Below are 25,000 nucleotides of genomic sequence, written 5' to 3' on the forward strand. Positions count from 1 at the left end.
CAAACTTTATAAGTGTTTTTCAAAGTGCATTGCAGTTATTAAAAAACAACCTCATATGCCCTTGCACCAAACACCCACACAGTTATACAAATCAGACAGCCACATGCATAATCTCACCCACATGCGCACACACACACACGCGCAAATGCTAAAATACATAAGGGTAGGTACAGATAAATGAGACTTGTGTGAGTGTGATTTGGTGCCCGTCTTTTTTGTAAATTCTTACAAACTAAAACAACCACCCACAAACTACAAACCAAAACCCTCACCACCATAGGGTAATTTTATGGATGTGGCAAACACTCACCATTTCCCAGAAGATCTCTGCCAGACTGGGAGCAGAGAGGACATCACAGGCAACATCAATCAGAGGAGATCCAGTTGTACCTCTCTCTGTCTGTGAAATGAATTTTTGTTTTCATATATTTACTTATATGATTACATAAAATAATGTCTGGAATTGGCTGTACCTGTAGGCTATCCTCTTCAAATGACGTGACAACAAAAGACAAGAGGCCATAAATGCACATTTTTGCTGTGCTTGCTGTGCACTGGGGGAAAAAATTATAATTATTGTTGACTGTCTCAAGTTTCTTAATGTTTTGGTTTTAAAATTTTAACAATAAAATTTTGTAAGAGTGTATATTTTCCTACATTGTTTCCAGAAGCTCCAAGACTTTTAAGCATAGTAGAGAGGTATTCAAAAACTCCCAGCTGCAGAGCAGTGTTACCAATTCTTCTGACAACGGGATTGGTCTCCTCAGGCCTCAGAGTGTGTCTCAATAAGACCCATGCTAGCAGGACAGGGCCATGATGGTGAATGTCTCCAAATGTAACTAGTAGCTGATCCATCACCTTAAATGCAAAAAAACCAAAAAAACAAAAATACATTTGTCTTTCTAAGGTCTCAACATCAATGATGTTTCAGTACAAATTAAATAATGACCTTAACCACATCAGCAGCACTTGAAAACTGATGTTGTTCAGTACGATCCTCCAGAGCACACTTGTGAAGAAAGTCTATGTCCATTCCCTCAACCAAGATAAGAGAGCCAAGGTAGCTAAAATACAAAACAAATTTAAAAAAGGACATTAACAATTAAATAAATATAAACTACCTGCTAAAATCTCCTTACCCAATACGTTCCACCAGGGCATCCATACTTTTGTCCACCAGATGTCGGTTGGTCTGGCGCAAACCAAAGCCTTGTTCCTTAAACATTCTTGTGAAGCTCAAGAGATCTGATGGGGTCATCTCAAAATAGGCATAGTATAGAAAGAGTAGCTCAAGAAGCAAAGACTGCTCTCTCAAGCACTGGAAGAACCAACGTGAAACTTGCCGTTCAGTCTGAAAAGTACAACATTTAATTTATCAAAAAAAAGGTACTCGCTTATATCTATAACTGAAGAGAGAAATATTCACCATAAGAGGTCCATGGGTTTCCCACGTTGGAGCTTCAGCATTAAAAAGATCTTTAAACTGTGTTTGACAGTTGTTAACTAGATCTTTTTCAAGTTTAGTTACACAGTTGGAGTACTCAACCTGTGCAGACAAGGGACATCAAGAACATGTCATAAGAACATATAAGATAATACTATATGCTTCTTACCCTATAGGGATGTCGCTCATCCTGAAAGTATGTCAGTAAGAGGAGGATGCATCTAAGCAGACACACACGCTCCTCATAGTAATAGTCAGTTATCTGTAAAAATATACAAGCACACAGTCAGAACCTGAGTCAAATGATGTCCTAACAAAAGCAAGCACAGATCACAACCTTTAGAAGAAGAGCCTGACTTTGCCTTTCGTCTTTCAGTACGACCTGTGCAGGAGACATTCATCATAGTTGTTTAAATTGTTTTTGCTTTTTAAGAATACAAATGGAAAAAAAATATATAAAAATATATACATTGGCCAATATATTTATATTGTTTAGTATTTTAAATCTAAAACAAACACCTTTAGTGAGTCTCGTGTTCCTCTATAGTCCTCTTGCAAGTAACACTGCAAAAGTTGGACACTTTGTTGTTCATCAAGACCCTGTTAAACAAAAAACAAAAGATATAAAACATGTACTGTACAGCTTTGATTTTTACTTCACAGTTGAGCAAGAATATTCACTCACTAATAGCTTGCTGATCCTGAGACCAAAATCCTTCAATGCTTGAGCAACATCTTTGTTTTCTTTCAGCTTCTGAGCCGATGCAGAGCTAGTTTTAGAAAATATATATATATTTATTTCCTTGTGTAATATTTGTAAGGCATGTTTACTAGTGTGTTACTATACCTGGGTGGCTTGTAATAACTCAGACCTTGGTGTATTCTTTCCCAGTGTTTATCAAGCTCCTCTTCTATTTGAGCCTTTCGGGTAAAAACAACGTGATTTAATGAAACAAAAATAATTAACAAGTGTGTGCAGTTTGCAAAAATGCATACCGGCTCGCGTAATGCGGATCTTCCCAACAGTATAGTCCATAGTTCTCTGCAGCTCCTGACAATAAAGACCATGTTGTGCATCTCAAATTAGTGGTAGGTATGTTTCAGCTACAACGACAGCATAATTTATTTGGGATTTTCAAATTTTTTATATAATTTTTGTTGTGGCTACAGATTGTTGTGTCTTTGTCTTAATTATTTGCATTTTCTGGTTTAAATTTGTCAAGAGAAATACGTTCACATGTGAGATATTGTCATGTGGCCAACACAGCGCAAACTGAGACCGTTTGAATCTCAAGTAAGTGCTAAGCTAAATTAGCATGGTAATACCGAGAGTGTAAAACCAAACACACGTGCTACTTTACCCAGCAAAAATTGTACAAACTATAAAGACAAAAGAAGAGAACCCAAACTATTTGAAGACTTCGCGGAGGAATACATCAATTATTAAATCTTTATGGCTAATTTCTTACCTGACGATCGGCCCTGAATCCGCCATTTTCGCTCCTGACTTCTGATTGGCTGTTGGGAAGCGTCGACACGTTTTTTCTTCTTCATGGGGTACTGACACTGAGAGGTTTGCATCACCATTGTCCTCTTGTGTATGTATGTTTTTTTCATCAGGATTTTCTATTATATTTCATTAATTTTTTTTTCAGTTGTACTTTTGGTCATTGTTGCTGTATTTAATTAGCACAATGAAATATAGAAATTTCCTTTCCTAGTGTTGATGAGCTGTAGTTACAAAAGACGTGTTAAATTAGTTTGACATCTCTTGCCACATTAGCTTGAAGGTGCATTGTGTAACTTGTCCATATTGTTTGAATATATTAGATGCATATGATGAATACATAAGATAATATAATATGCCTAAATTTAGCAAATGCATTAAAACAACAGAACCTGAAATGATTGAAAAGCTTTGTCAGAAGGTCTTTGACATCAGTAGTAAAGGAACCGAGTGTTTTTCAAAGAAGGAGCTAAAATGTGGCAATATTTGTCATTTTCTCCTGCACTTTCACTTAATAAATCACTTCCAAAGGACAGTGAAGTGGCTAAACGTTTGGTCCATTTGTGGTAATGGAACTGTTCACATTTTCAGAGTCGTGCTAAAAGAGCGTTCATCTCTGGAGCTCTGCCTCATGAAGGAAGAGTTTACACTAATTCGTCAAATCTAGTAAAACAAACACTTTGGTGCTCTTCTTAAATCGAAGTAAAATCATTAAAATAATTAAGAAAAATATTGGGCATGTATTGAGTCCTTTTGACATTTTTAGGCACCTTATAATAAAAATACGACTTAAAAGCAGAAGTAGCCAGCATAATCTGACGTGATAGATGCTCTTAAACATCGCCTAGATATATTTTAAATGACACGACCACTAAAGGATTTTTTCAACACTCCATTAAGGCACAATTAAAAGAAGCAAACATAAAGAAGCAATACATGAAGAAGCAAGACATAGCCCTTTAAGAAGGTGACCACGTGACCACGCTGTCAAATATGGCTTCCTCCTCCTTGGGGTGAGAAAAGCGACTGCCGATAACAAAAAAAGACTGTTCTGTGTCCAGAGAACACACAGGAGAATCTTACGTCTGAAATAGTACAACATTTAAGCGGTATGTATGGTTTGTTGTTTTTTTTCTATAGCCACAGTGCGCTCTTTCTCAGTATAAAACAGAAGTTGTGTAGTTAGCTTGACTCTTTCCTATATAGTGAGTACATTTTTTAACCTTAATCATGCACCTTTTTTACTGAAAATCACCTCAATCCCCACAGCAACAAAAGGTTGTAGCTGTGGCTTGGGTTTCTCATTCACTTTAATGTGAATGAGAAATATATTATTTTTTTCCAGCGGTTTGAAGGTTGGCAATTCGTTAAGTAAAACGACATTAAATGCTCTGATGGTGCCTCACAACTTCTCTATCTGATTTTATTTATTATTTATTATTAATTATATATTTAACATTACCATTTTATTTTCCAGGTGCTTTAACCATACTGAGAGCCTACTTGAGGATGAATGGTCCCATACCAAGGAAGTGACAGAGGTTCATTGCTGCACACCATCTGCTCAGATCCATTCACTGAATTTTGACGCTCTGGTCCTGCAGCCATGGAGATCAACCCAGCAATAGTGGAGTCCATTGTGGTGCTAGCTGTGGTGCTATGTGTTCACCTGGTGGTCTGGAACCAGCACTCCTGGTGTAGTATAGCCCTCATCATTCAAGCTTTCTATGTTCAACACAAATGGGACCGTCTGCTCAAATCAGGAGGCGCTGTATTTCAGTTTCGCCCTTCTGCAAACAGTGGCATTGTCCCAGCCTCTATGGTCATGCCCCTACTTGGTCTAGCATTAAGAGAGAAATGCTCTGCCTCGGGAAATGTTTACTTTGAGCGCTTCTCCATGGTCATCACAATAACAGGCATGATGTTGGCTCTGTTTCTCTCTCTGATTGCTCTTGGCATCACTAGACCTCTACCCACAAATACCTGCATTATTGCTGGTATGGCTGCCAGTGCCATTGTTTATACAACTAAACAGACTCTCACTGTCTCTGAGGTCATTGAGGTTTTGGAGGTGCTGTTAATATTTGTGTACCTCAGCCTGATTGTGCTTTACCTCCTGCCTCGCTGCTTCACACCTGGAGAAGCACTTCTCATTGTTGGAGGAATCAGTTTCATTGTGAACCAGCTCATTAAACGCTCGCTGAATCTGGCAGAGGTCAAAGGTGACCCAGTTAACTATTTACTGCCAGTGGTAGTCTTGGGTTCTTTGTTACTGGGAATGTTTTTTGCTTTACTCTTCTGCTTCATGGAATCAGAAACATGGGTTTCATCGCTGTTTTTTCACATAATGACTGCTGTCCTGGGGCTTGGAATCCTCTTGCCGTGGCTGGCTTTGTTTATTGGACGCCATCCTATTATGTGGCTAATAGACTTTCTCACATTAAATGACAAGAGACTGTGTCTTCTGGGGTATTGGGTTTTGCTTGCAGTAGGGGCCACCTGTGTTGTTCTACATCAAAATTACCAGCGACAGTCAGGCTCGAAAAAGCATCAAGCATCAACAGTAGTCAGAAAGTACTTTCATTTGATTGTAGTGGCTACATATGTTCCGGGGCTGATCTATGACCGACAGTTGCTCCATGTCGCATCCGTTGGTTGCCTTGCTGTGTTTTTGTTCCTGGAATATGTGCGTTACTTTCGGATACGACCACTAGGCCAGCTTCTACGGCAGTTACTTACATTATTCCTGGATGAGAGGGACTCTGGGCCTCTCATCCTCACACACATCTATCTGCTCATGGGAATGTCATTGCCGGTGTGGCTGTTCCCAGGACCCTGTGCTCCTAAAGGGGTGCTCCCTGGAGCAGGGGGCTTGGTGCCTTATGCAGGCGTGCTGGCTGTTGGTGTTGGAGACACCGTGGCCTCTGTATTTGGCAGCACAATGGGGGAGATCCGGTGGCCAGGCACAAAGAAAACCATGGAGGGGACTGCAACATCAGTTTTTGCACAGATCATTGCTGTGGCATTTTTTCTTATTTTTGATGGGAATATCAATCTGAACTCTACCTACTCATGGATTGTTGGTTCCATCACTCTGGTGGCCATGCTAGAAGCGTACACCTCACAAATCGACAATCTCCTCCTGCCATTGTACCTCTTCATCCTGCTCTTGATTTAAACATCAAGCAATTACAAAATATTCTGAAAATGTTATGTACACAAGCATACTCTTTTGTAAGAACAAAACTACTTGTTAACTATAAACAATGCATACAACTGTTTCGGCAACATAATGTATTGTGATAACTTTTCTGTCCCATGACGTTGCATTTATTAGATATCAATTATTCAGATTTTGGAGCACAATGATTTAATTGTTTTTTTGTTCTTAAGATAGCTATTGAAAACTGGCAAGTAAAATGGTACTACCTTAACCCTTTAAATACTATTGCCCTTGAAGAACAGACTTAGATGTAAAATATGTAAAGTTTGCCTATTTGTGAAGTGTGAAAGAATGTTTGCCTTAATATTTTTTTACAAAAATCATGTCCAGGAGAACGTGCATCACTTCTGCAAAGCCCTTACATTTTGTTTTGTAAAATGTAAGTATAATGCCTACATACCCAAATCAACATTTCTGTTCAGTTAGAATATCATTATGAGAAACATATTATTGTGACATTGTACCTGCATGATCATACTGTTTACAATTTTATTTTATTTTTTTTAATCCTTACTGTGAAGATGAAGATGCAAAATACGATGAGATGAAGTGCAGTCACTCTTACTATTCAAGTGCTTTAATGTTTTCAGTGTATTTCCAATGTAGTGTTATTTATAATACATGCTAATTTATTATCTTACCATGTCTGTCTTACCATGAAAAAACTTAAACCATCTGCTGTTAAAGAAATCAATTTTAATGGGCCCAATTTGCTGGAAAAAAGTGGCAATGATAATTAAACTGAATAAAAAGGTTTGAATTGACATGATGTCTATTTATTTTGTATAGAGGAGTGGGAATGGGAGTTCTTCAGTGGGTTGTAACCTGAAAATAAGAACAGTATTAGCATAATAGTATAGAATATAATTTTTTATTTCTCTGTGTAAATAGAAGCCAAACATACCAGTTTTCAGGACTCCATTGGGTGTCCTGGGATTCCATCATGTGGAAGGTGTAGACATGACGGGAATTTTCTGATTTGTTTTCATTGCTTTGATGTACTACTTCACCATGGATAAGGACTACACCACCTGCACAATCACAAGAGTTATTAGAGTTAATAAAGAAACCAGTCTGTTTATTTTTTGTAAAAAAAAAAGTTAATGTGCAGGATTGTGTAACAAGGGCAAGTAAATTATCAATTAGGTTCCAAATATACCTTTTTTAACTGGTGCAGGGACAAATTTGTCTTCTTCATATGTCCGTTCCTGACCAATGAAGTTAGTCAGTGGATAGGTGCCCTTTGGGGCACGCACCATACGTCGGGTTATGCCATCTGCATGACCATATATTTTAACTGACTTTCAAAACAGATTACTAAGGGATACTTTCAAGTTAAAAGAACTCACCCTTTTGTGATCCTGGGATAAACCAAAGGCAGCCATTATTGACTGTAGCATCTTCCAAAGCTATCCATACACCCATGACTCTGCCCAGTGGCTCAGTGTACAAAAATGTGGCATCTTGATGAGCTGTTACTAAAGAAAAAAAGAACACAGTATCACTTATAAAGTAATACAGCATTTATATGAAAATAAAAATCTACAAAAAAGTATCATCTCACCTTCTCCTCCGAAGCCTGGTTGCTACATCATGGAGAAAAACAGCAAACTGTTAACCAGCAAAGCACATACCATTGTAATGATAATGAACATTCAAGTGCATAAATTGTAAGCCTACCTTAAAGATGTACATGCTTTGTACAATAACAGGCCTTGTTAGGCCCATTTTTTTTGCTATACCCTGAGAACAAAAACATTAAAGACAGGTGTTTGCTGTGTTCTTAAAGTATAGAGAAGCTATACATCAGCTGCAGATGATACTGGATACTATTTTTGACATAAAATGTTCACTAAATATTGGTAATAACTTAAGTAATCTACACTTGCAAAGAAATGAACACCATCCGTTATTTTATGTCCAGGCACTGGCTGGTTATTTTTTTGGGAAATGATTTCCCCTCCACTTTTTAGCCAATGATCACCAGAACAATAAAGTTTAAAAAGCCTTCTGTAACTAATGCTGATAGCTCTCAGCTGGTCAACCATTGGCTTTCTATGTCCAAACTTTTTTCATGTGTCCAATAGTTTGTCCAGGTTCGATTTTATGTGCATGTGTGGATTACTTAGCAATATCTGGAGAAAATATCTTATCAGTAACACCTTCTAGAAAAACATATTTTTGTGTAATTTAAAGTGTCAACTCACCTGTATCCTGGGTGAATGTGTAATCTTTTTAAACAAAGGTTCATTAGCATGGAGGGCTTGAGAAAAACATTTAAAAGAAGTTATTGATCAACATAAATCAATCAATTAATTAATTAATTAATTAATTAAAACTAAGGCACATATTTGTTGTTCCTTACCATGTCCTACTTTATTGAGTGACTTATTTTTGGGAACAACAAACTCCCCTGCACAAAAAGGCAAAAATCTCATATGGCTTCTGCAATTATATATATATATTTTAAACTGTACTGTTTCACTAGACCTACCCTTGTCATCAAAAACTCCCTTTTCAAAGAAAAATCGAATTTTATCTCCACTTGTGATAAAATAATCTGCATTTCCCTGTTGGTTGTAAAGGTAAATGGTCATCTTTACAGAAAACACAGGCCAAAGTCAAACACACAGTGTTGACATAGTTTTCTCATTTACCCAAGTCACAAAGGTCAAAGAAAACACTAGAAATAGGCCTACAGATTAGGGCAGGACAGTTCCCATGAAAATGGAAAACTTACCTGCATCTTTACAATTAAGCATGCAAAACAAACATTCCACATAAGTGATAAATAAGCTATAAACCAAGTAATTTTAAATAAGTCCATGCGACCATGTTACTTGTGTTTTAAGTTGCTCATCATGATAGGTGGAGAATGTGGTGCGACAGTACTCTGGGACATCCATATGGTCCACAATCTCAGCCATCCTCTGCCTGAGTTCATCACACTGTTGAGGGGTGAGTAGCCCATCCAAGACCACATAGCCATCCTCCATGTACTGAACACAAACAGGTTTAACTATAGATTCCACACACTGTACTATCTATCTATCTATCTATCTATCTATCTATCTATCTATCTATCTATCTATCTATCTATCTATCTATCTATCTATCTATCTATCTATCTATCTATCTATCTATCTATCCATCTATCCATCCATCCATCCCTCAGAAAGGTGCACAAATGAGAACCTCAAATAAACAAAATAAACACACATCAAAGATAAAGCATAACACTGCCAAAGCAGCGGGAGGCTCGGCTACAGAAAATGAGTTTGTGTCAAATTGTTACTAACCGTTTGCACATCACGATCAGTCATGAAATCCATCTTTGCAGGGGCTTTTGCTCAAGTAATAAATTTTACACAGCGAAATGGATAACTTCAACTATAGAGCAGATCGTTTCCGATCATGTGATATAACCTAGTGAACTAATCGGATTTTGGACTCCCCCCCCCACATATGCAGTGGTGCATTTTAGCCACTAGATGTCATATGTTTTGTCCATGTTTTTCCCGAGAAAAACGTACAGCAACGGGAAAGCAGTGGTGCAATATGTTATCTTCCTGCTAGAGTCCAGCAAAAACTTGTCTCCCATGAAATATTGTTTTGCCAGAAATGTTCACAGTATGGCATTATAGTTGTACCTTTTATTGCTAAGAGTCAAAAACTTAGAACATGCATTTTTACCAGAGACGTTTTACAGATTCTTAGTTATCCAACTTGCCTGAAGATCTACAAGTTCCATGTCATACTGTGGAACATCTCAGGCCAAGCAATACAATTTCCATGGAGAACGGCAGGAGTGTGACCTTCCACCAAACTGAAGTTACACAGTGTACCTTTAAGAGGTAGGGATATGCCCATTGACTATACATGTCACAAGGAGGGTGTTAACAATACAAAATTATAAAATATTTGATGTTGCCATTTTATTGATCGCTTTAAATTGTTGAGTGTACAAATTAGATTTTCCACTTAGAAAAGTCAATGTGTCACTGTGTTTTCTCTGCACTATACATATGATTTAAAGCTGGTCAGACAAGTCCACTTTACAAATACAATGAGATTAAAGGGGACTTGAGTAAAATGAAAACAGTGAAACTAAACATCTGCAAATGAAAACATTATTACAAACTGCTCTGTGAAATATGAATAGTATTCAGACCATTAATTAAAATGTAGCCCACAAGTCATTTTGAGATTGTCAGAAAGGTGCACAAATTAAAACATTCCCTCAAATATGTCTTGAGAAGTAGTGCAATATAAATAGGAACAAACTTTTAATTAAATATAAATAAACATCATGTAACCCGCATGACCAGAGATCAGCTGTTGAATTTGCTTTCTTTGAGTCACAGACCTGGTACTGATTAAGAGGAAATGAGTAACACACAAAAAGTCTGTCTGTGCAGAAAAAGGTCATCTTAAATAGAAAACAAGGAGTTGCTTCAAAATGAGTTTTTTTTCTTTGAAACAAACATATTGTTGATTTTGATGGGCTTTTCCATCTCAAATCTCATTTAACATATTATTTTTGAAGACCTTAAACATAATTTGCCACATAAATATACATAAAATATATAACATGGAAAAAAACAAAAACAAAAAAAACATTAGATAAAACAAAATAAAAACATCTGGTTATAACAAAAGGTACCAAAGTTATATTTTGGTAATACCAGCAAGGTAATGAAATGTTTTGATTTTCAATATCATACATCTGCAATAAGGCTTTAACAAGTCATGCTTGTCATGGTTAGAGTAAACTTAACTCATTTAATCTATGTTAGTTACACCATTCAAACCCTGCTATTAAGATACAAGCAGACACAGCATGCTGAATGTATCTGAAATAATCATACCACCACCCGAAAAGCATTTTAGCCTAATGTAGTGAAGGAAAAAAAAGTTTAAATATCTCAATCATACTGTGCAAGCTTGCATCATTCATGTTAAGACAATAAAAAAGCACTGTGTGTGGCGTCTGTCAAATATTATTTACCCTGTACAAAAGGCATAACTCATAGGACTCTTGACACTAAAGTAAAGCATATACTGCCATATACTGGATAAAGGTCATTTCTGGATTACAGGCATAGATACTGTACAATACAAAAAGGCAATAAAAACGGATAAAAACATTATGGCAATAACCATACCCAGGCTTTGTGAACCAATCTTTTTTACATGCTCAGACATGATGTGTATGGATGAAAACCATGCTATATAATGTCTGCTTCAAGAGATACAAATGTTAGCATGACTAATATCTCAGTTAAACTGAATCAAGTCATACTTAAACAAGAGACTGTAATTCCTAACCATGCAAATGCTCATTCAGACATGATCTACTTCTTTATGAGGGTTGATGATTAGATTATAAACTGAAGAGCTGTTGTTCAATCATTGTCCATTGGTTCAATTAAGTTGTCACATTAAGGCTTACGTACGCTGTATACTCATTGTGAGGAAGGAAGAAAGAAAAGCTGGACATGGGTCTGATGGAAATAAATGATTGCAAAGTATTGCTAAAATATTCTTTGAAAACACAAGGCCTTCTTGCTAAGATGAAAAAGCATTACATAGATTCACTATGGTGAATATTTAAGTAGTGGGGCAATTACAGTGACATCCATGATTTTGATGTAGAGGCAGTCTGAATAAAAATATCAGGAGAGCTTTTCTAAGCACACACAGTGGCTGAAGTACATCTCTGTAGGATTGCCTGCCATAAAAAAAAAAACAACAGCTTGCCTTTTCTCTTGTTTTCCTCCAACAATAAAGCTTTGGACTGTGTTTGACTCAAACTTGCTCCTTATCAGCCCTCCAAAGCTGCTCTTTCACTTCTGATGGCAAGGTGTTGAAGAGATCTTCCTCCACGACCAGGCCACTTCTCTTAAGAAGGCGACACTCCCCCAGCTCCACAGGCAGGCACTCCAGCCGGTTCCCTCTGAGCTCCAGCTGAGTGAGGCCAGTGAGCTCTCCAAACCGCGATGGAAGAGTTTGCAAGCAGTTGTTTCCAAGATTCAAAGTGCGCAGCTTCTTGCACTGGAATAACTCTGGAGGCAAAGTCTCGATCTGAAATAATGCCCAGAATAAAGTGGTCAGGAAAATGCTTTAAATATTTAATGCAGTTGCCATCACAACAATAAAATCTAAGTGTTTTCACAAATAATACACAGGGTCTGTCATAAGAATATTTAAAAGGTGATGAAATGCAAAATGTCAAACAAAGCAAACAAAAGCAGCATATATGTTAGATATTATCAATGTGGTTACTCACCCTATTTGCAGTTACGGCAAAGTACTGTAAGTTTTGAAGGAAGCCGACATCTGCTGGGATGCTCGTCAAGTTATTGTGACTCAGGTCAAGGAATCGAAGCTTACGGCAGAAAAACAGCTGACTGGGGATTTTCTCAATCTTGTTCCTATTGAGATAGAGCCTTTCCAGGTTGGTGAGAGTGCCAATTTGAATGGGGATATACGCGATCTGATTGTACCACAGCTTGAGGCACACAAGTCGGTGCAAGTGCTGAAAGCTGATGATCTCCTCGATAGTCTTCAAATTATTGTCCTTCAGGTCAATCTCCTGCAGGTTGTGCAAACTAAAAATGGAGTGTGGGATGCGTTCAAGGTCACAACGAACCAGTTCCAACTCTGAGAGGTTAACCATTTTCTTCAGACTGTTGAGAACCATCAGCTTGGTTCCTTCATTGTTGATGGAGAGCTTCTGAAGATGTACACCAACATCAGTCACAACCTGGGGCAGTTTTGTTAGATTGCTCTTCAGACGCAGCACCTTGAGTCGTTTCAGTTCACGGAGACCATCAATGACGATAAACCGATTATTATCAGCGCTGAGGTTGCCAGTTAGGTGCAGTTCACTGAGGTTCTTTAAACTGTAAATCCATAATGGGATCTCCTTGATATCAGTGAATTTGATGTGGAGCGACTTAAGGTTCTCCCTCAAAAAAGCCAGTGCTGGGGCCTCAATTTTAGCTGGCGTGTGATACAGCCACATCTCTCTCAAGTTGGAAAGCTGTGCAATAATTGGAGGAATAGTAACATCCGGTATAAGCTCAAGTTTGAGCACTTCTAGCTCTACCAGATCAAAGACTGTGTCCGGAATTCCACTGAGCATAAAGAGATGTAACTCCAACTTATCCTGGGAGTTTTTGGTGATGCGCTGCCTCAGCTTCTCTAGAGTCCACTCATTGTTCAAGTTCAGTTGTCTCAGCTTGTTCTCACTCACCTCAGAAGAGAAAAACTGCAAAGCGCTTGGAGTATAAAGGATCATACTGATCTATCATATGTAACATGAAGGCAAAATCATTTTTAACGTCAGGTATGTCGCTATAACTACTTTCTTCACGGATTGACTCAAATGAGTATCGTTTTAGGGATCGACTGACCATCCAACATAGTGTGTACATGCAAATCAAACCATAAACAACCACCAAGCTAATGTAAAAACAAGCTAAAATCTTAAAAAGAGTAGCCAGTGGGTGGGCACAGTAAAACATGCCATACCCTGTGAGCTTTTCCATGGCCTTTACATTGCACACTACATTAAACTTTATATTCTGGACGTAGTAAGCAGTGTAGGAAATGATGAGGATGAACTTGATAACTTTGATGATGGTTTGTCGTATATAAAGACAGTAAACTATATCGCCCTCTTCAACATGAATTCTAAACTTCTTCACTTTCTCAAAAAGTGCCTTAGCCTGCTCACCCTCCTTTTTGTCTAAAACCCCAGTGTCCGAACGGTCTACAATTCCCTGTTCAATTCTGGACTTGGTTCGTTGAAGCATGGGCACACTAGCCTCCACGTCTTCACTGATACTAGATGCCTTCTTATCCATTGAGCCATTCATTTTGCCTGGAGGCTTAGGGTCACTCTCCTCCACCACAGTCTCAGACAAAGCTCTTGTTGTCCATGGGGAGTCAAAGCACTTGAGGAGTATAGAAACAAAATGCTCCAGTTTTGAACTTGTGCGGGGGAACTTGAACCAGAAGTTACTGCAGGCAAGAAAAATAAGAGTGTGGAGGAGCACCAGATAAGGAAAATATTTGGCAAACCAGTGTAGTTTGTTCTCATAGCACACAGCGTCGACATAATTGTACTGATGGCGGTCAAGGTCATACTGAATGCCTTTAGGCTCTGGAGCATAGGGAATGGTAATATTTGGCACTGGCCTAGTCTCACAGGTTGTATTGCTCACCCACTTGCAAGGCAGGCATATCATCTTGTCCTGAGTGACCTGCAGTGTCCCACCAAAAACTGCAATCATTAGCATGACGATTGAGATGTAATCTGTAAAAACATCCCACCATGGTTTTAAGATGCGGTATGCCGGCTGGGTATCAGCAAAATACCGAAGTTCGGTGATGGGTATCATGATGGTTTATCTGAAAAGAAAAAGCAAGTCTATATAAATAAAAGAAATATATTTTAAATTTAAATTTAAAAGTATATAAGTCAACACACCCCTCCCTGTTTCATAATGATACTAAAGAAATAACACAGTTTGCTGCAGAGAACCTAGTATAACTAAGAATAGTGATGATTCACTATGATGGAAAACTCTCCTCTGGTTTCTGTTACAATGCTCTGTAAACAACAAGCAACAATAAAACATATCAAATCATACATTTGCAATTTTAAGTGTTTTATATCATGGGTAATTGGTAAACATGCGGTAGCCTATTTATATGTTTTGAAACAAGAAGCATAATGGCCAACATGTTAATTACATGTATAGCTTTATCTTAATATTTTTATCATAATCTGCATTCACCAATTTATTGTCCATGATTACATAGAAATTTGAGCAAATGCGCCTTTCTGAGACTTGATAAATACACATTCCATTTAAACATTGTTACTGCTCCCTAAAATACCATCGCACCGCGGTTGTTTGCGCAAATTCCTATATATACCCGCTCTCAAACAAAGAAAAACTCTTTACAAAGAAAAAATAATGCCAATGCAGCAGTGTTACAACTCCTATACGTCTGGAAACGGGTCAAGATTTTGAGCCCCGAAGCGACCTTTTCAGTGAAAGTTAATTTTCCACTGGGAGGAATACTTGTTTCCTATCTAGTCAAATAGAGCACTTTAAAAAGCATCATCGCCTTCCATTTTTTCTTAAACACAGTAAAGACTTACCAGCTTTGATGCAGTTTATTTCTGTAATCCACTCCACGCTCGGTTCACGCATTTCTATCACGTTTTAAGGCGCTGTAGTGTTTGAGACGAGAGGCCCCGGCCCCGTCCCCGTTAACAGTGAGCTTTTCCTTTCTGTTCGACTATTTGACGCCGCCTACTGTGTTGGAGAATAATGTACATAATATATATATATTTTTTGGCGTGTTTTAATGTATGTATTTTGGAGGTATATCTACATGTTGTATATTCACTGGGAAGACGAAACTGCATTTTAGAAGAGTCAAATCTAAAAACAAGCTATAGTTTTGACACAAAGTAGTGATGTCATCAGACAGCGACAGACTGCTGAATTCACGCCAATTGAAGAAATGTTTATGGGATGAGCTCTCTACTTTCTCCAACTTTTACAATGATCCGCTCCGCTATTTTAAGCTCACGGGGAACGCACAAGCTAATACGTTTATTGGGGGGATACAGCTCTGGGTCAGCTCTCCAAAGATATTGTATTTCAATGTATAGTTTCACATCATCAGTGACTACAAAACAGCATGCTTCCACTCAACGAGGACGGGTTTTGAATGTTTTTGTGGGAAATGACAGATTTGGACCAACGCTGGACTTCAATGCCTTCACAACTTGTTCAAGTGAAGGTAGTAACGCTGTTGGAAAAGTCAAATCAACACATTATCATCTTGTTTACACATGCAAGGTACCATAGTGGTTTCTTTGGGATGATCGGTAACAGTATTATAACTACTAAGAAGAAATCATGAATCATGTTGTACTGTATTGCTGGGTTGCAGGTTTGTTCCTCCAGATCCACTGAAAAGATATCCAAGTTGGCGTACTATCATGGAGTAGTGATTGTGACATGTCCAGGATGCAAAAATCATCACATAATTGCTGATAACCTCGGCTGGTTCTCTGACCTTGCAGGAAAAAGGTTTATATCTGTGTTTACAATCTCTCATGCACAAGTTATTAGATAAAGACATCAAATTATGATATAAATCTGTTATGATTTGCTTAAACGCCCGAAGTCTGATCTAAAGCGTTGAATAAACGCAGAGGCTGATCCCAGTTTAGACTGGTGTATGTATACTGTAATTTCCTTGATGACTTATCTCTTGTACTCTTTAGGAATATTGAGGAAATCCTTGCTGCCAAAGGTGAGACAGTGAAGAGGGTTGAAGGCAGCTCAGCGCTGGAAATACTAGAGGATGAATCTCAGAAAGATAAATGCCAAAATGATTTACATAAAAAAAACAATAACACAACAAAAACATAAAATTGTGAGAATTCTCATGTGGTAATAAATGTTTTTTAAACCAGTAATGTATTGTTATTTTATCTTTACCATTTTTTATAAAATTTAAATTACATTTTCATACGTGTGCAGTACATGATTATCTTATGATAATCTCGCGAGATCACGTGTTTGTTTATGCTACCAGTAACTAGCGTTTAGCCTTGTCAAATATTGATATGGCTGCTTTTGAACTATTAACTGAGACGGAAAAGCCACGACATCATCCATTCTTGATTGGTGTCAGCGGGGGAACAGCTAGCGGCAAGGTACAGTATCAATGAGGTCATGCATTTCAATAAAATGTGCATTAGCCATGCACTTCTGATAAACTGAGCGGGTTAGCAGTCATCTAGCATTAGCTGACAACCTGTTTTGTTACCAAGATGTCAAATGCGGCACGCCCATTTAAAAAAAGGCTTTATTAACAATATCTAAAGCTAATTAGAAAATACTGTATCCTTGCGTTTATTATAATTCTTACTGCTTGTGGAAAATAACATAGCCTAGCTGAAATGCATCATAGACATTATATATAGGCATTCCTGCACTGAAGATTTAGAGGTTATAAGCATGCTGTTTTGGTTACAAGGCTCTTTCTGCACTTGGTCATAACATTGCCCTATTTATAAAGCAACGTTTATGTGTATTCTTAGTCAACAGTCTGTGCCAAAATTATGGAGCTTTTGGGCCAGAATAAAGTGGACCACCACCAAAGAAAGGTTGCCATCATAAGCCAAGAGAGCTTCTACAAAATACTCACTCCTGAGCAAAAAGCCAAGGCTCTTAGAGGGCAGTACAACTTTGATCATCCAGGTGAGCCATGATGTTGGACTGGTATTTATAACTTAATGAAAAACTTTTTTTTTTTTTTTTTAGAGGCCTTCGATACTGAATTAATGTACCAAACACTGAAAGACATCGTGGAGGGCAGAGTTGTTGAAGTCCCAACATATGACTGTGTAACTCATTCCAGGTATGAGCAATCACATAATCCAGTTTGTATTTCAGCATTGTATCCCTCTTCAGTGTATGTGTTTGTTCTAAATGGTTCCAGACTTCCAGAGAGCGTTACCTTTTACCCTGCAGATGTAGTCTTATTTGAGGGCATCCTAGTTTTTTACCCGCTAAAAGTGAGAGAGATGTTCCATATGAAGCTCTTCGTGGACACCGATTCAGATGTCAGACTGTCCCGCAGAGGTGACCCTAACAACCATGCAGCACACATGAAAATACATTTCTTCAACAATTAAATTTATATCTGTATCTTCAGTTCTACGAGATGTAAATCGTGGAAGAGACCTAGAGCAAATTCTCACTCAGTACACAACATTTGTCAAGCCTGCATTTGAGGAGTTCTGTCTTCCTGTATGTATTAAGATAGATATGCCTGTTTCTAGAATGTCAGTCGCTCAAATATCTTTCCTTTTGTTGTCTATCAGACAAAAAAATATGCAGATGTTATAATCCCGAGAGGCGTTGATAATATGGGTATGTTCCACCTTCTTTTATTGCCATTTTGTAAACAGTATTAATTCACTGTACTTTTTTTATCCTCATGTTTAGTGGCAATTAACTTGATTGTCCAGCACATTCAAGATATTTTGAATGGTGACATCTGCAAATGGCAACGCACATCTATCAGTGGTCGTGGATTTAAGAGGGCAGTTTCAGAGCAGGGCAACCTACAGAATGGCATTGCTAATCCTCCAGGAAAAAGGATCTTGTTGGAACCCAGCAGCAGACCTCACTGAGAAATGGGATGCAGATCATTCAGCTATGTAAGCAGAGGTGGGTAGTGTAGCCAAAAAAAAAAACATACCTGGGCTATATATTTATAAAGGGTGGTACTATTGAAATGCCACGCTACCATTTTAGTGTGTTCAGGCAGACAAAATATAAAATACCACACTGTCTAATTTGTTTTCATGGTACATGAATATCATTGTTAAAAATATTTTTAAAGATTTAGGTACAATGAAACCCAAACATTCATAATTATGTTATTACAATAGACTTAACAGTACTCTCATTTGAGTAACTCCTTTAATAATAATGCTAGCATTCAAATAAAAAGTGTGATGAATCTACCAAAGTTCACTTTCTTTTAAGTTAAAAAACTCATTAGCCTCCACCTCTGTGTATAAGCAAGTGTGACTGCTGCAGATTTGTGGGTTAGTTAGTTTTTCCTAACCATCCAAGTGTGCATTTTAATGTCAGAAATGTTGATTTTAGCAGTCTTCCATTTCTACTGTAATGATTGATGACTTGCTGCTGAATTTTATGTTTATATGTACTATATTTAAATATTTAATACACACTATATTTCTCCTGTATATGTGTCTTTGTCTTAATTCAAGCTCTTGATCTTGGTGAATTTACAAGATAAAACATCTGACTACATATAAGAAGAACTAGCTTTGGAAACATGTGTAGAAACATTTGTTTTATTGATTAAGAGTGTGATGTGTGATTTTGGCCAATATTCAAAAATGAGTTGAAATGATTTACTATAGAACGTTTTGGAATGACAAGCACACAATCACTGTAGACTTCAGTCACACTTCTTGCAGACACACAAAACTTGCGCCCAATTCTGACTGCCTGATGGTTCCCTACGTAAACACAAGAGACAATGATTCAGTATGATGTACATAGATCACAGCATCTTTTGTAATCAATAATTTTTTGCTTTTGCTTTTTTAGTGCACATATGTATGGCACTTAAGAGAAGCCAAGCTCTTCTCATTAGCATAAACAAACATCCTTTTATAAACAAAAGGAGAACTGTATATAATACATATTATAACCATAGTTGATTTCTGACAAAGTGTTTCAAAACAAACTCATCAGATCCAGTCTTTAAAGGTCATCCTTTCTTCAAGTTCAGTTCCTCTCTAGCTTCAACAGACTCCCAGGCCCGCGGCAGTTCATTGCAAGCTGTACTTGAGGCTCTGCTGTTTGAGGAAGAGTCAGGCTTCAGAAGATGACCAGTAAATGGCACATGATGTAATGGAGGGGGAAAGAGCAAATTGCAAAGTAATGGACCATTCAACTCAAGCTCACCCACACTCAACAGCTCCACTCTATAACAGATTCCAGTAAGCAGACTTTGGTTTTTGTACCAGTGTTGCCCTGTCTGCCTTGTGATTCTTTACTCCTCCTCAGTCCCGGGCATCCTCCCATTTCAGTGTCACCTCTCATTGTTTAAATACCAGAACCACAGTAATCCCAATTACTTCTCTCACAGCAGTGGAGCTCCTTGTAAACACAACACTGTTTTCTCAAAATGAGTCTCCCATTGCCCAGGTATATAGCATCCATTCTTCTTTCTTTCATTCTGTAGTAAAGTGGAGATAGTGTCATGAAGCACAGTTGGAGGTCATTTCTAGAGCCTCAGGATGAAGGCCCAGTGGGCCTAGGTCTTTTCCTCACGATCTGTTTTACGTCTAGCAATGTTTCTGGGCTTAATTTTTAGTGACAGCTCCCATAGCGCCTCTTCTGCAAGGTGGTCACTGAAATCATTGAAGAAAGATACAATATCTTCATTTCGTTTCAGCTCGTAATGCCTGGAATGAGAAGAGATCTTTTAAAAAGGAGCAATTTACAGCATCACCAATATTTTATTCACACAACATCTACAAAGTAGAAGACATACACTTGCTGGAAGCGACGCATGCTGTCCAAGATGTTGAATTGTTGCCAGCGTTTGGAGAAATTGACTTTTCCCTCAATGAGGTCTGGATTTCCCAAATGCACAAATGTCAGGTCCTGTAGAATAAGACCCCTAAGAGACAGAAATTGTGTTTAATAAAACTGCAAACATAATGGAGATATTTATGATTGTGACTGCATTATCAAATGGCTCACAAATAGGGGATGCAAGGAGGTTCCACTTCAGCAAGAGCTGCTCTGTATGCTCTGAAGGAGGAGGAGCTGTCAATCAATGTGCAATATTCCTCCAACCCCTAAGGATTAAACATATATAATGTACACATGATGATGCTTATATACATAACACCTACAAGCATTTTCAAATTTATCTGACCTCAGAAGTCTGCTTTTGCCACTCCAATCTCCTAATAGGGGCAGAGTCCAGTGCAGACAGTATTGCCAAGTATGAGTTGAAATTATTCAACTTTCTTAAGTGCTACAATTAAAAATTTTATTATAGCATTCAAATGGACACATACAACAGATTTTATCATGTGTAACAAACCTTCATTATTTTAATGAACTTGAGAAGCAGCTTTTCTCGGTCTTGAGGTTTCTCCTGCTGGATTATCAAAGAGCGAACCCTACAAAAAAGGAGTTTGTTCAACTGTGTGCACGTGTTCTGAACAAAAGAACAGATCTTTGTGTCTTACCAGTAACTCATGTTGTTAAAATGCTCAGTAAATTGAGTCAAGTTAGGACTCTTCTCCTCATTTTGCTCCTTAGCCCAAAGTAGAACTTCTGGAATCTGAATGTGCATTGATAAATTGGTATTGACACTTTTAAAGAGAAGTAATGAAAACAAAATAAAAAGATCAAAATAATTACTTCAATTTTATAGAAGAGTTCAGCATCAAGAAGAGTGAGCTGATCTGCAATTTCATGACTACGGAAGTCATGGAGGGTACCAGGCCTGCCAACACAGACATAACACCTTATTTACACTTGGATGTCCTGGACATTTTTTTTTGTGTGTTTGTCTTTTCCAAACAGGACTGCTCTAGTACCTGGCAGAGACACCCCTTGCCGAGAGGGGTTTTAGGGAGTTTGTGTAGCGTAGCAGCTTTTTCTGCTCCACTTTGTCCAGGATGTTCTTCCGGAGCACACGAGCAAGGCTTAGTTCACCATTACACACTAACGTGAATACTAGATCCATTAGCTGTTTAAGGATGTCCTCTGTCAGCTCCACAAGACTGAAAAAAGACAACAATTCAATTTTCACTAAACAAAAGTACCGAAAGTATTCAGTTGAAGGACTCACCACAGCTCATCCACCACTCTGACCAAAACAAAGAAAGTATTCTTGCTGACCCTCTTCTTGAATATGTCTGGACTGTGACAAAACCTTGTATATGTGCAGTGTTGTCAAGAATAACATAATGCAGCAAATTAGAGTTATAACGGCTCAAATGAAATGCATTATTGCAAGAGAAACAAGGAAATACTATTTAAAACATAATACATAATACAAAAACAGCACAAAAAGATGAAAACATAACATAAGCATATGAATAACCAAACTAAATACACTGCTTGCAAAAATTAAAGGAACACTTTAAAAATGTGGAAAAAAATGCTGGATATCTATACAAATATGGACAGGGCAATGTCTTTGGAACAAAAAGGATGCCACCTTTTAATGGAAATTGACAACAGTTGTACTAGTGTGACAAAAATTAGACAACCCCTAAAACAGGACTGGTTTTGCACGTGGAGGTCATTTCAAGTCTGGTTTTCCACTAGTGCTGGCTTTGCCTAGAGTTATTATCATTACTGGGAGTATGAAGCCATTCCTTAACCTTACAGAAGTTGCGTTTTTTTGCGTTGTGTTTTAAAGTGTTGATTTAATTTTTGTGAGCAATATATGTTGTCTGGTGTTCATCAGAAAAGGATATCTGTAATGTAGCTTCTTAATAAGGTCCTCTGGGGTTATAAAAGTCCGATATGTTGTCAGAAATGCTTCACAGTAGAGAACCAGATCTGTCAAGTAAAAACAAGTGCATTGCAATTTCTGTCAGGGAAATTAATGCCAGTCTCAACAGAAATAAGAACTGTTGCCTTATACTGTACTGTACCTTTTCGGTCTGTTTCTGTAGCATGGACTAATAAAATATCCCCAGATCCAGCTCGAACATCTGGCCCATCATCATTCTGACAAAATCACAAAAGAAAACAATGAAACAGATGACAGGATATAAGGTGGGAGAAGAAAACACCAGCTGGACAGCAGAAGTCAGACCAAGTTCCTCCCCAAAGAGCACATACATTATCCAATATTTGGCTTATATAAAGCTTGATGATCAAAGAACTGAGATCTATTCTGTATCATTTCTAATGATAACTGTAGCACCATTATTTTTAAATTTTTCCAAGGAACTACATTTTCTCAACTACATAACATTCATTAGAGGAGGGCTTTTAAGTAGCTATTCTTTGTTATGTTGTCCTATAAATTCTTTCACTATTACTGGTAAGTATAATAAACTGTCTTCACTAGATCTTACATTATAAAATACAAATAATATTATAAAATTACCTCTTGTTTTAGTGTTATCCTGCTCATAATCTCTTTATGGTCAATAAGGGACAACTCATCAACATCTTCCTCGTCACTTTCAGCTGAATCTGCAGATTTTAGTCTCCTGTAATGAAAGATGAACACAGTCACAACTGAGGCACCAAAGATCACATTAGATTTAAGTAACTATTGCAGATCTTACCGTCCTTTGTCTACAGCCTCTTTGCTATTGGTCGATGTCATTTGAGGGGTTGAATCTTGAAGTACATCTTCAGTAGCATTAGTTTCCTGATTAGTATAAGAAAGTTAGTATAAATTAGCCTTAAGGATAGCATTAAGGTATAATGCATCATCAGTAAATGATTGCGTGGAATTACTGTGATACTTAGAAACATATAATCAAATATTATATTTAAGTTGACATGTAGTAAAAGAAGATGACAACACTGAACTATTGCATCTATGATAGATGACTGAAAAACCATGAGACACCAAGTTAAAATGACAAAACCAAACACAATCACAAAACAGAACTACACAGTTAGTCGATCATGGTTCTACTTACTAGATTAACAAACCCCAGAGAGTGCACCACATACATATCATCATAAAGACATAGCTGTTATGACAACTATTATTTAGAAAAGCTACTGCCTGCAAACCATGTACTCCCCAGTAGAAACACCAAAATGTCAGATGTTAGAATGGAGCAGTGTTAAAGAGCTAGGCTTTTGAAAAGCAAGTGGAGAAAACACGAGCCAAAAGGACGAACACATACTCATGTTATACACAAAAGCCTCTTTGCAGTTAAACCAACGCAGAATCATGCTGTCAGGTTTGTCTTTGTTCAATTTCCATTTCAGAGTGAACAATTCAAGATATGAATCAATAGCGCAGACCTCTAATTTAAACAAATTATTCTCATTGATTCATGTCCTGAAGTACCTGTAATGCGATGTGCAAATGGAATTGACCTTTTGCTGGTGGCATTCTGCTACTTACTCTGTGGGAGAGAAGCAGCTCTCCATTGGCCTGGTTGGATGAGTACAAGTTGACGTACTCCCCCTCTCCACCCTCGTCGTTGGCACTCTCGCTCTACAGGAAGAGAGTAGGAACACAGGCCGAGAGCATAAGGAGCGGAGAGGGGAATCATGTTTTCTATGGGTGGGACTGTGGCAAAGACAGCAGCTAGCGAAGGATTATATCATGCGAGTGTCTGAAAGACCACCAGGGGGTACTAGAGTGCATCATTTAAACATTAGTGTCAAAACATCATGCAGTGCAAAACGCTGTACTAGAGACTTGTGTATAGGGGCAGTCATCAAACAAAGAGCAAACATGACTCTTTAAATTATCAAAGTATTGGCGCAGGACACTGATGTTGAAAAATAAAGACAACTAAAACAAGGGCCACTAATTGTATCATACACTTTTGGATAAGGGATTCATTTACACCCTGGACAGCTTTTACTTAACATGGGCTGCCTGTCCACTTGTTAGCTCACCGCAGAGGTATGGAGAGAATCAGTAAGAGAAGACTCAGAGGGAAGACAGACAGCCACAGAGCCCATTGAGCCAGCCAGTGAACCGTTGGGTCCGCCCCCGCTGCCATCCAGACAGGTGGCATTGGTCAAGGCAACCTGGTCCAAGCTCTGTGATTGGTAAAAAGCAGGAATAAAAGAAATGATAGTGTCAGAGGAGTAGAAAGGTTTAAGACAGAAAAGAAAATAAAGATATTCTCAAATCAGAGGATGGGACATTTAGCTTCCATAGTTTTTTAGTTTTTTCTAAACCAGGACTTAAGTACAGATGTGCCTCAACATGTAACAATGCCCTGTATGCCATTTGCAACAAACTGACAGCAACACAAACATCTGCTGTGAGAAAGCCCAAAATGACCCCCAGAAAATAAAAACAACAATGTACCAACAATGTACAAAGTTGACCGTGGAGATGGCTTGACGGTAAATGCGTATGCGGTAGTCGGCAGGGGCAGTGAGGTACTGTTAACCTGTAGCAACACGTTGCACATACCAACTTTGTTTCAACATACCAGCAGCTCAAACGCAGATCCCTGATAAACACTGCACACAAATGTATTCATGCACCG

At 38.0% G+C, this 25,000-nt stretch overlaps 7 protein-coding genes across 8 annotated transcripts; 3 read left to right on the forward strand and 4 right to left on the reverse strand.

Annotated features, from left to right (window-relative positions):
• Positions 1–310: 310 nt before the first annotated feature.
• LOC129408225 (nucleoporin NUP188-like) lies at positions 311–3,010 on the reverse strand (the record flags this gene model as incomplete). Its single annotated transcript, XM_055151305.1, has 13 exons — positions 2,914–3,010; positions 2,441–2,495; positions 2,292–2,365; positions 2,130–2,214; positions 1,964–2,044; positions 1,782–1,826; positions 1,614–1,706; positions 1,427–1,546; positions 1,140–1,351; positions 950–1,064; positions 658–858; positions 474–554; positions 311–400 (listed from the first exon to the last, which is right to left on the reverse strand). Coding segments are annotated over exons 1-13 (1,278 nt in total), but the record flags the coding sequence as incomplete, so codon positions are not given.
• Positions 3,011–3,864: 854 nt separating this feature from the next.
• dolk (dolichol kinase) lies at positions 3,865–6,938 on the forward strand. Its single transcript, XM_020921592.2, has 2 exons — positions 3,865–4,060; positions 4,429–6,938. The coding sequence occupies exon 2, from the start codon at positions 4,558–4,560 to the stop codon at positions 6,127–6,129; it is 1,572 nt and encodes a 523-aa protein (XP_020777251.1). The 5' UTR covers positions 3,865–4,060; positions 4,429–4,557; the 3' UTR covers positions 6,130–6,938.
• phyhd1 (phytanoyl-CoA dioxygenase domain containing 1) lies at positions 6,851–9,951 on the reverse strand. 2 transcript variants are annotated; one of them, XM_020921593.2, is made up of 11 exons: positions 9,474–9,856; positions 9,015–9,173; positions 8,669–8,744; positions 8,540–8,587; positions 8,382–8,437; positions 7,855–7,917; positions 7,739–7,760; positions 7,524–7,652; positions 7,334–7,450; positions 7,079–7,205; positions 6,851–6,999 (listed from the first exon to the last, which is right to left on the reverse strand). In XM_020921593.2, the coding sequence occupies exons 1-11, from the start codon at positions 9,504–9,506 to the stop codon at positions 6,951–6,953; spliced, it is 879 nt and encodes a 292-aa protein (XP_020777252.1). In that variant the 5' UTR covers positions 9,507–9,856; the 3' UTR covers positions 6,851–6,950. The 2 variants fall into 2 exon arrangements, with proteins under 2 accessions (XP_020777252.1, XP_055007282.1); XM_055151307.1 differs by lacking the exon at positions 9,015–9,173 and having other exon boundaries at positions 9,474–9,951.
• A 141-nt stretch (positions 9,952–10,092) lies between these two features.
• lrrc8aa (leucine rich repeat containing 8 VRAC subunit Aa) lies at positions 10,093–15,642 on the reverse strand. Its single transcript, XM_020921591.2, is given in 4 exon segments — positions 10,093–12,258; positions 12,464–13,438; positions 13,440–14,592; positions 15,353–15,642. Coding segments are annotated over 3 exon segments (2,394 nt in total). The 5' UTR covers positions 14,583–14,592; positions 15,353–15,642; the 3' UTR covers positions 10,093–11,982.
• A 26-nt stretch (positions 15,643–15,668) lies between these two features.
• dnlz (DNL-type zinc finger) lies at positions 15,669–16,687 on the forward strand. Its single transcript, XM_020921842.2, has 3 exons — positions 15,669–16,061; positions 16,156–16,295; positions 16,493–16,687. The coding sequence occupies exons 1-3, from the start codon at positions 15,732–15,734 to the stop codon at positions 16,638–16,640; spliced, it is 618 nt and encodes a 205-aa protein (XP_020777501.1). The 5' UTR covers positions 15,669–15,731; the 3' UTR covers positions 16,641–16,687.
• A 17-nt stretch (positions 16,688–16,704) lies between these two features.
• Positions 16,705–18,994, forward strand: uck1 (uridine-cytidine kinase 1). Its single transcript, XM_020921596.2, has 7 exons — positions 16,705–16,927; positions 17,315–17,474; positions 17,538–17,634; positions 17,716–17,858; positions 17,932–18,026; positions 18,101–18,149; positions 18,225–18,994. Exons 1-7 carry the CDS (start codon positions 16,838–16,840, stop codon positions 18,410–18,412), a joined length of 822 nt encoding a protein of 273 aa, XP_020777255.1. The 5' UTR covers positions 16,705–16,837; the 3' UTR covers positions 18,413–18,994.
• A 95-nt stretch (positions 18,995–19,089) lies between these two features.
• Positions 19,090–24,994, reverse strand: rapgef1b (Rap guanine nucleotide exchange factor (GEF) 1b). The gene is made up of 15 exons (XM_055151306.1): positions 24,396–24,994; positions 23,893–23,985; positions 23,093–23,178; positions 22,909–23,014; positions 22,448–22,523; positions 22,264–22,352; positions 21,634–21,722; positions 21,380–21,565; positions 21,201–21,285; positions 21,026–21,120; positions 20,878–20,956; positions 20,707–20,808; positions 20,529–20,626; positions 20,317–20,445; positions 19,090–20,227 (listed from the first exon to the last, which is right to left on the reverse strand). The coding sequence occupies exons 1-15, from the start codon at positions 24,459–24,461 to the stop codon at positions 20,077–20,079; spliced, it is 1,530 nt and encodes a 509-aa protein (XP_055007281.1). The 5' UTR covers positions 24,462–24,994; the 3' UTR covers positions 19,090–20,076.
• Positions 24,995–25,000: the final 6 nt, after the last annotated feature.

This window comes from Boleophthalmus pectinirostris, unplaced genomic scaffold, assembly GCF_026225935.1.
Source record: "Boleophthalmus pectinirostris isolate CB_2022bp ecotype Guang Dong unplaced genomic scaffold, ASM2622593v1 HiC_scaffold_155, whole genome shotgun sequence".
Taxonomy (NCBI): domain Eukaryota; kingdom Metazoa; phylum Chordata; class Actinopteri; order Gobiiformes; family Gobiidae; genus Boleophthalmus; species Boleophthalmus pectinirostris.

What these genes read in the sequence shown, in the direction of transcription:
- rapgef1b (XM_055151306.1), bottom strand. Translation starts at nt 24,461, where the DNA reads ATGGGCTCTGTGGCTGTCTGTCTTCCCTCTGAGTCTTCTCTTACTGAT. An exon ending in AGTTCATTAAAATAATGAAG is followed by an intron (nt 20,809 to 20,877) that starts GTTTGTTACACA and finishes TTTTAATTGTAG; the next exon opens with CACTTAAGAAAGTTGAATAA. An exon ending in ATGCGTCGCTTCCAGCAAGT is followed by an intron (nt 20,228 to 20,316) that starts GTATGTCTTCTA and finishes TTCTCATTCCAG; the next exon opens with GCATTACGAGCTGAAACGAA.
- dolk (XM_020921592.2), top strand. Translation starts at nt 4,558, where the DNA reads ATGGAGATCAACCCAGCAATAGTGGAGTCCATTGTGGTGCTAGCTGTG.
- dnlz (XM_020921842.2), top strand. Translation starts at nt 15,732, where the DNA reads ATGAGCTCTCTACTTTCTCCAACTTTTACAATGATCCGCTCCGCTATT. An exon ending in ATCTTGTTTACACATGCAAG is followed by an intron (nt 16,062 to 16,155) that starts GTACCATAGTGG and finishes GCTGGGTTGCAG; the next exon opens with GTTTGTTCCTCCAGATCCAC. An exon ending in TCTGACCTTGCAGGAAAAAG is followed by an intron (nt 16,296 to 16,492) that starts GTTTATATCTGT and finishes TGTACTCTTTAG; the next exon opens with GAATATTGAGGAAATCCTTG.
- uck1 (XM_020921596.2), top strand. Translation starts at nt 16,838, where the DNA reads ATGGCTGCTTTTGAACTATTAACTGAGACGGAAAAGCCACGACATCAT. An exon ending in GGGGAACAGCTAGCGGCAAG is followed by an intron (nt 16,928 to 17,314) that starts GTACAGTATCAA and finishes GTGTATTCTTAG; the next exon opens with TCAACAGTCTGTGCCAAAAT. An exon ending in GACTGTGTAACTCATTCCAG is followed by an intron (nt 17,635 to 17,715) that starts GTATGAGCAATC and finishes AAATGGTTCCAG; the next exon opens with ACTTCCAGAGAGCGTTACCT.
- phyhd1 (XM_020921593.2), bottom strand. Translation starts at nt 9,506, where the DNA reads ATGGATTTCATGACTGATCGTGATGTGCAAACG. An exon ending in CTGATCGTGATGTGCAAACG is followed by an intron (nt 9,174 to 9,473) that starts GTTAGTAACAAT and finishes GTTTGTGTTCAG; the next exon opens with TACATGGAGGATGGCTATGT. An exon ending in ATGAGCAACTTAAAACACAA is followed by an intron (nt 8,745 to 9,014) that starts GTAACATGGTCG and finishes TACAACCAACAG; the next exon opens with GGAAATGCAGATTATTTTAT.